General features: G+C 29.3%; 1 protein-coding gene across 1 annotated transcript in view; it reads left to right on the forward strand.

The window, feature by feature from the left end:
• Positions 1–10,000, forward strand: part of LOC137644943 (prolyl 4-hydroxylase subunit alpha-1-like) — a 57,974-nt gene that overhangs the window by 2,077 nt on the left and 45,897 nt on the right. The window contains exons 2-5 of the mRNA XM_068377820.1: positions 3,120–3,207; positions 5,786–5,945; positions 8,520–8,689; positions 9,330–9,452. Of these exons, the coding sequence (XP_068233921.1) occupies positions 3,177–3,207; positions 5,786–5,945; positions 8,520–8,689; positions 9,330–9,452 (484 nt within the window). The 5' untranslated portion in view covers positions 3,120–3,176. The remainder of the gene's footprint in view (positions 1–3,119; positions 3,208–5,785; positions 5,946–8,519; positions 8,690–9,329; positions 9,453–10,000) is intronic.

Below are 10,000 nucleotides of genomic sequence, written 5' to 3' on the forward strand. Positions count from 1 at the left end.
GAATCTATAATGAAAATTCAATGACTTTACTAGAATGGATTAAGATGATATATAAAAGGGCCTAGCAATGCATAGGAACGAGAGATCCAGCCTGACCCTCTAATAGAGCCAATGTTCACCAGTCCTCTCTTCAACATCTATTCAGCCACTATGTATTTCCTCTCCAACGTGCATAGTGTTTCCTCTCAAATGTGCATAGTATTTTCACTCAAATATGCATAGTGTTTGTTCAAACATTGGAATTTTTCTAATTTTGATTTTGAAAGAAAAGAAGTGTATTTGTGAATACAGTTTATATCGCAAAATTTATGAATTGGTTTTTGTGACTAGCACTGTGAGATTTGGTTAAAAAGTGAAGTGTATCTATTTTTGCTTAACCGTTCGGTAACCTGTGGATATCGAAAAATGGCTACTATGACTTTTTGATGGCAACTATCAATACAAAAATTGATAAGAATATAGTTCATATAACACCCATCAAACCCTGTGAAAATAATCTGGATATCTGTAAAACTCTGGGAGTAGTTATCTCCTCCTTATATACTGTACATACATACAGTATATATATATATATATATATATATATATATATATATATATATATATATATATATATATATATATATATATATATATATATAATCCCTTAAAATTTTATCGGAATATATTTATTGGTATAAGTGTTATTGACTTCGCCGCCGAAAATATCAGCAGCTCCCCCACCCCAACCCCCGCTCAGAAACATATTGTTAGGGAATAACTGGGCTACCGGTTGGGCGAGATATCTTAGAAAAAAAAAATAAATAAATAAAATTGGCATTTCTTTGTAAGGTCAGGTCATTCACTTCGTTCACGACAATAATAATAATAATAATAATAATAATAATAGTAATAATAATAATGATAATAATAATAATAATAATAATAATAATATTAATTATTATTATTATTATTATTATTATTATTATTATTATTATTATTATTATTATTATTACAAAAGGGAGGAAAAGAAGATGTAAACTTGAATTTTCTTCCACAAGTCAATAGTATTAGATCATGTCTTATTATAAATTCAAATCAATGGCTTTACTGTATTCTGGAATGATGCACCCAACAAAAAGAAGAGTCACTTGTAAAGATGTCATGAAGGAGTGTATCCTATTAATCTTTTGCTGACATGATCCTTTTGTCTAGAGAAAATAATCTATAAAAAGAAAACCCGGTTATTTCATGTCAAAAGTCTCAGGAATGATGTGAAGGATGTAAGCATTTTTTGGATATAAAATCAAAGAATAAACTTCTATAATACATAAAGATGATAGAGTATTAGATACAGCAAGAATCTGTAGCAAGAAAAGAAGTATGAATAATTCTAAAGCATGAAAAGACAAGTTTGGTGATGGAATCAAAAGAATTTTATTGAAAATATGATTTAGTTAGTAATGGGGGGTTTCCTTATCAAGAAGAAAGGGAATACAAGCAAATGCTTTCACTATATTGTCTATCAGTAGGAGGGTTAAATCAGATATCACAGATTTATTTTTTATGAATCATTTCCCATTTTTCGTGTCTAATTAAGCTTGAAATTATCGATTATCTTTTATATCTAATGAGACTTGAAATTATCGATTGTTATTTTTCATGTCTAATGAGCCAAGAAATTGTCGATTGTTATTTTTTATGTCTAATAAATCTTGAAATTATCGATTATTTTTCATGTCAAATGAGCTTTGAAATTATTGATTGTTATTGTCATGTCTAATAAACCTTGAAATTATCGATTATTTTTCATGTCTTATGAACCTTGAAATTATCGATTATTATTTTTCATGTCTAATAAACCTTGAAATTCTCGATTATTTTTCATGTCTAATGAGCCTAGAAATTATCGATTGTTATTTTTCATGTTTAATAAGCCTTGAAATTATAGATTGTTATTTTTCATGTCTAATAAACTTTGAAATGATCGATTATTGTTCATGTCTAATGAGCCTTGAAATTATCGATTGTTATTTCTCATGTCTAATGAGCCATGAAATTATTGATTGTTATTTTTTATGCCTAATGAGCCTTGAAATTATCGATTATTTTTCTTGTCTAATGAGCCTTGAAATTACCGATTGTTATTTTTCATGTCTAATGAGCCATGAAATTATCAATTGTTATTTTTCATGTCTAATGAGCCTTGAAATTATCGATGGTTATTTTTCATGTCTAATGAGCCTTGAAATTATCGATTGTTATTTTTCATGTCTAATGAGCCTTAAAATTATCGATTATTTTTTTTGTCTAATGAGCCTTGAAATTACCGATTGTTATTATTCATGTCTAATAAACCTTGAAATTATCGATTATTTTTCATGTCTAATGAGGCTTGAAATTATCGATTGTTATTTTTCATCTTTAATGAGGCTTGAATTTATCGATTATTTTTCATGTCTACTGAGCCTTGAAATTGCCGATTATTTTTCATGTCTAATAAACCTTGAAATGGTCGATTATTTCTCATGTCTAATGAGCCTTGAAATTGTCGATTATTTTTCATGTCTAATAAACCTTGAAATTGTCGATTATTTTTCATGTCTAATAAACCTTGAAATGGTCGATTATTTTTCATGTCTAATAAACCTTGAAATGGTCGATTATTTCTCATGTCTAATGAGCCTTGAAATTGTCGATTATTTTTCATGTCTAATAAACCTTGAAATTGTCGATTATTTTTCATGTCTAATAAACCTTGAAATTGTCGATTATTTTTCATGTCTAATGAGCCATTATCGATTGTTGGTAATAATAAAGAAACGGATAAATAGTCTGAATTTGATTGTAAGTAAAGCTGAAAATCAAACCATCTCCTTTGTCTATGTATTAATGTTGAGGGGAACTGACAATGCAGGCAGAAATGCATATAAACTTGCATAAACTATCATACTTCACATATATAAACAAGGCCCATATTGTGATAATACCGTTTAATTATCATAGCAAAGAGTTACAGTAAATCCATTCAGTGTAAACGTCTTATAACGCACATTAATTGTATATATTGAACGGCTAATGCTTTGGGTTTATTTTTAAATGACTGACACCGTGGCATTAATTTAATTTCTTAATTTCAGAGCTTCTGTCCATTGAACCAGAATTCGAGAACTATTTATATAATTTAGGACAAGAAAATGAACAGGAAAATGATGCTCATTATTTTAGGTAAGTGTTTTCATATATATATATATATATATATATATATATATATATATATATATATATATATATATATATATATATATAATATATATATATATATATATATATATATATATATATATATATATATATATATATATATATATATATATATATATATATATATATATAATCTTTTCATAAGTTATGTTAGCGTAAGTGGTAGAGGTAAACCTTAATGACGTCTTACTGCATCAAAATATGGATAATATTTTCCTCATATTTGTGCTATTCTGTTTATAAAATCTAATTAGAGTATAAGGAAAATACTATTATCCTCTTAGTTTTTACAGTTCAAGAGAACATCTTAAGCTCGACACGCTTCAATCTTTTCGTAATCAGCTTTCGTTGACAATTTAAACTTTGATGAAATTTAATGCCACAATTCAACCATAAAAGAGATCCTGTCTGCTGAAATGTTGCATCCCTGTTTTTCTTTCAGAAAATTCAAAAAAGCTTACTTAACAGTTTTCCGATTATTTACAATCTTATACTACTATGATCCCAAATCTTTATAGCCCGTCACTTCATGAAAAGATTTATTTACCACTCCACTCCCTCACTGTCCATAATTATTCATATATATTCTTCCAAAGATTATTAACAACTCAATTTTTTTGCAGACATAAGATTTTTTTACAGTTTTCATAAAACCAGGAAAAATTGTTCTTAAAGATTGCTAGTTTTAACGAAATCCTCGTTAAAGAACGCCTCTTCTAATTGCTATCTCAGTATGCTAATATATGCACATGGGAATGAGTGATGACCTGTGCGTGATAAAGGCAAACAAGTCTGATTGGCTCTTTCACATCAGTGACAAGAAAGTGTCAAACTGAGTCGCAGATCAATGAAAATATTTTACAAAGTATCATTCTTGTGATTAACCCTTTAGTCGGCACATATAGAGATACTACCTCTTGAGGGATGTTGAGTCCTTTGACTGGCCAGACAGTACTACATTTGATCCCTCTTTCTAGTTACGGCTCATATTTCCTTTGCCTACCCATACACTGAATAATCTGGCTTATTCTCTCCATATTCTCTTCTGCCTCATACACCTGACAACACTGAGATTACCAGACAATTCTTTTTCACTCAAGGGGTCACCTACTGCACTGTTATTGTTCAATGGCTACTTTCCTCTTGGTAAGGGTAGAAGAGACTCTTTAGCTATGGTGAGCAGCTCTTCTAAAAGAAGAAAACTCTAAAATTAAATCGCTGTTCTCTAGTTTTGGGTAGTGCTATAACCTCTGTATGGTCCTCCACTGTCTTGGGTTAGAGATCTCTTACTTGAGATAGAGATATGGTAAGAAAAGATGCTTTGATTTTTTTCTGCATTTAATGTGATTTTTTATTCTAGAGGTATGAGTTCGTACTTACATTTGTAAAATAAAGGCCTCTCGAAGTGGCCTCAGTATCTTTTAGGCCCTATTGCGATGCATAATCTCGGACTTCGATAAAGTACACATGTTCTGCAAGTTATAATCATGTAAACATCAATATACAACCTTACCTTAACTTTTCATCGATAAATGCGAGGACAAAATGCTCCAATAAATGATAGTTTATGCTTGAGGAGCAATATATATTAAATATGCTTCTTTTTTTACATATGGCGATGGACTGCTACAATGGTTTTTAATACTTTAGTTATTGTTATCAGACTATTACATCCCAAATTCCCTTTGAAATGCATGGAAATATAACATAATCATGAGCTTGAAATAAAAAAAAAAAAAAAAAAAAAAACACGAGTACGTTTTTTTTTAATGCTAAATTTTGTTTTATTCATAGTATGGGATATATTTGTATCATGCATGATAAAATATAAAACATCCATCATAGTTTGAAAAGAACACCGACTTGCCTAAGCAAGAAGCAGAAGACAAGAACAGCGCCACCTGTTACGGATGCGCCCTACCACAGCAGCCAAATGCTCACAGAAATCCAAGCTACGCTCCTGTATTTCCTTTACTGTCTTTGCTAATTGGCTAAGTAGAGACTTGAAGTGTACTTCTTTGGCTAAAACCACACGGTGTGTACGACATGCAGTGTGTATTCATTAGAATTGTAAATATGATAAAAAAAATATATATATATTCCATACGGGCTACTTGCCTGCTAAAAGGTTATTCTACAAATCCGACTGGTATCCTGTTTTGATGTTTGCACTTGTAAATTTATATCTTCAAACTGGTACAATAGACTAATTTTTCTATTTACGTACCTCTCACGTAAGAAATTATTACTCTATAATCAAGACAAACACGTGCTATATAATTTACTCATCTTCCGACAATAATAAAAGGATTGCCATTTAATACTGGGCTTCCGACACTGCACATGCATAAAAAATTTAAATTGTTTTTCTCCACATTTCTTCTCTGAAATTTTGCAGTATATGCCTGTTCATTTTCATATCCAGACAGGAATTTTATGCTCAATTTGAAAACATTTTAAAGCATTAAACGTCCTGGAAAATAACCGGGAAATATTACGCAGTCATGAAATTTACACCAAATAAACGTTTAACTCATTTCAGGTATTCTGACGATTTCTCAAATGTGTGGTTTTGTGGGAGGTCATGGCGCTTCGGGTGAAATCTATTCTTCGCTATCCCACATGAAAGATCTATTCATTTTCGACAACAAGGTCGGAGAGATCTTAGAATCCTTACCACAACATGTTCCAGAAGTTGCCAGGTAATCCACAGGTTTCTAAAACACTAAGAATTACACAGATTTGCATTCGTATATAGTCACGTATTATTGTAAAAAAAAGTATAACCCGACATCTGAATTATTTTTAGACTTATGGTACTGGAAACACGTGCTTACTCTTAAATCAGAAGTGACAATCTAAAATAGAAAACTTGAAGAATTTAGACTTGGATGCTTTGTACAGTTTAATATCCACTCCTCGCAAAGGGGGAAATTTTGGAATCACGATGACAAAGATTAATGTTGGTGAGTACAGAAAATGCGAAAGTGAAGATAACACTTATATAAATGGTCAGGTGGAATGAAAGGCAAACTTTATTTGTCCGGAAAAAACTGATGAGTGTTTTGTAATAAAGGAATAATTCTGTTTAATAATCGAAAATTGGCTCTGTAATTTTCCATTTTATCCAAAATAAGAACAATGTCTAGAAAAAGGAAAGGAATGCTCCAAAAGGAGAAAAAGAATGAAAGAGTTGTCCTTGTCCTCATTCACCACCAATTCTTTCATTAATGCTATTTTGAGTCATTTAATTGGAGATTCTCTCACATTTCTATATTTGGGGTGTTCTGGTTGCTTCTAACTTGTCCTTGAGGGATTAATTTTATCCCATTGAATAGTGAATGTTATTTATTTGCCCTAAATTCCTATCTGCAAGACTTCAAATTTACAATCACAGTTGGCATTTCAAATACCCGTTTGGACAATTCTATATTTTGATGGTTCTTCCATTGCCACCCTCATCAAAGGACTAAAACTAAGGCAATTCATTTGATAACGATCCCCCGCTTTCTTCATCTCTCGGTCAAAACCATCTCTGGAACTAAGTGGCTTATACCTGCTTTGTTACATACATAATTTCAATTCGTTTTGTGGTGCTCAAGAGGAGGGTTTCTTATATCTGGTGGCCTGAGAACACCAGTTAAACTTCTTTTTCTCACACAAACTCAGTAAAGATTCTCTTATTATCTGGTATTCTATTTTCTTCTATCTTCTTATATTGGGTAAGACTCATAAGCTCCTATGGAGGTTGATTATATTTGCATTACATTTTTCTTGGTTTCCCTGAGGTGGATTAGAAAAAGATGTTACGCTGCCTTTCCAATGCTCTTTCTTTTCAAGTATAGAGAGAGAGAAATGGGGTTATCAGAAAAGTTAAAATTGAATTATTACAAATCGAGAATAATAATTTGATTGGATGAGCCTCTAAATTTCAAGAATTTAACTCTAAATGAAAAATTAATATATGGCAACGTATATATATATATATATATATATATATATATATATATATATATATATATATATATATATATATATATATATATATATATATATATATATATATATATATATATATATATATATTCATTGAATACCTATCTAGACAGCAAATATCATAGGGTATTTAATATATATATATATATATATATATATATATATATATATATATATATATATATATATATATACATATATATATATATATATATATATATATATATATATATATATATATATATGTATATATATATATATATATATATATATATATATATATATATATATATATATACATATATATACATATATATTTATATATTCATTGTAATACCTATCTAGACAGCAAATATCATAGGGTATTTAATATATATATATATATATATATATATATATATATATATATATATATATATATATATATATATATATATATGTATATATATATATATATATATATATATATATATATATATATATATATATATATATATATATATATATTAAATACCCTATGATATTTGCTGTCTAGATAGGTATTACAATGAATATATAAATATATATGTATATATATGTATATATATATATACATACATACATATATATATATATATATATATATATATATATATATATATATATATATATATATATATATATATATATATATATATATATATATATACATACTGTATATTAAATCCCTTATGATAATTGCAGTCTAGATATGTATTGCAATAAACAGAACGTTATTGAAGTGAGCCCAAGTACAAATGTATAAGTATCCAGAATTGATGATTATGTAGTTCTTGTTTTGCTTTACGTATACAGTATGTGTTTTTTTTTTTTTTTTTTTCGTCCTCGTTGAAATACAAATTTACTGTATTATCATTTTGCATATGTTTAAAAATTAAGCAGCGAAGTTATTCGTAAGTAGGACGTTAGCGAAAGTTCCAAAGTATCTAGTAATAGGTATAAAATTTATTTATTATATGTGTTTAAGCTTTCATCCAACATAATTACTGAATAGATTGCATTTATTAATAATATTATTTTTAGATTTATTAATTTTCTAGCCCACATGCATCAGGAAAGTTCCGTCTGTCCTTTATAAATCTGAATGACTTCAAGATAGAAAGTAATACTACTTCTGGAACTAAAGAAATTAGGAGTATCCATGAAAAATTTTGATATGTTATTATTAGCATTAAATTAGCAATTGTAAAAGCTTATCTGGCTGACAATTATGTTTTTTTCTTTGATTTTTTTTTTTTTAGATACAAGGACTCCTACAACTCTCTTTCCCAAGATGTCCAGGCCTTAGGAAAGGGGGATTACCTCAGCACGGCCATCACTGGAAATCCCATTCTTTTGTTTACCCTCATTAAGAGGCTCGTGTTGTTTTGGCCAACCATGAAGAGAGTGATTGCACATTCGCCTCAATTCAGTAAGCAATTTGGCCAGTTGTTTATTTGCCCCGGAGGCAAAAAGGTTTTAAAATTATTTTTTTATTACTTCCGTTCTACTGACGAAGTGAATCAAGATTAATAGGACGTTTTGAAAATATGTTGTCCCTAAGTTTGATGCAATCATGTATATAAATTTATACTTAATTATATCTGTAAATTTCTTAATAAGGAATTTTATCTCAGCATCAAACTACATTAGTATCCTTATATTGATACACAGTCTAATATAAAATTAAATGAAGGAGGTATTTGGAATATCTAGATTGTTCGTATAGATAAATAAATTATTCTGTGGATCCGTGTTGCTAGACCGATTTTCATTATTTTGACCATTCATGGGGCATTCTTTATAGTTTTAAACTAACAAGCATGTAGCCTGGCTCTTTTCAGCATCTTGTAATATATTCTGTTTTCACACATTTTCCTTTTGTATTCTGTAGAGTAACTCAAATTTTTCAAGCTTAAACAATATCAAACGCTATAGCCTTCAGATGAAACTGTAAGTATATTGTGGATATTCTAGACTGGAACGCTGGGTATCATGTAGTTATTAGCCTTCAGTTGTATAGAAATCTTTATAATTCTAACTGCGCTTGTAACATTCTCTGTTCTTTACAGATCCCAATTGTACCGATTTATACGACAAGTGCAGCATTTGGGCCGACTTGTTAGAATGTAAACTCAATCCGGAATTCATGATGGCCTATTGTAAGACTTCCTGCGGGGTATGCGGTGGATCAGGTAATTACTATGAGATGTTCGATACAAATATTCGTAAAAAGTGAAACATTTATTGAAAAGACAAACACATATATATGTATAAGCATAAAAACAATGAAAATACCCAACTTGATATGACTATTTATTTAAGGAATTGAGGATCCTATTAATACACTAATAGAATAATAGGAAAACGGGCGAATATTGTATTTCAAAAGTAAAGAGGCTTAATAAAGCTATTTAACCTTAGAAATTACCTCTTCATTTCATGATTATGACCAATACCCTTCAGGAATTCCATAGGATCTAATGATTTAATTTCTTTTATTCATTTTCTTTTTTCGTTAGTCAGCATCTCTATATTTTCTTAGCTTTTTCGATGGTGGATGTCCAGCGATCCATTTTTTTCGAGAAATGCATCACGTCCTTTCTGAACAATCCTTAAAGCATCAATAAATTTCCAGATTGAAAGATGATGAATTCCTCCCTCATATTATAAACGTCAATTGGCAGTTTAGGTGTGATTGTAAGTGCGATCTTCATTAGTTGGTTTATAAAGGTTCCACATC

Source organism: Palaemon carinicauda, chromosome 8, assembly GCF_036898095.1.
Source record: "Palaemon carinicauda isolate YSFRI2023 chromosome 8, ASM3689809v2, whole genome shotgun sequence".
Taxonomy (NCBI): Eukaryota; Metazoa; Arthropoda; class Malacostraca; order Decapoda; family Palaemonidae; genus Palaemon; species Palaemon carinicauda.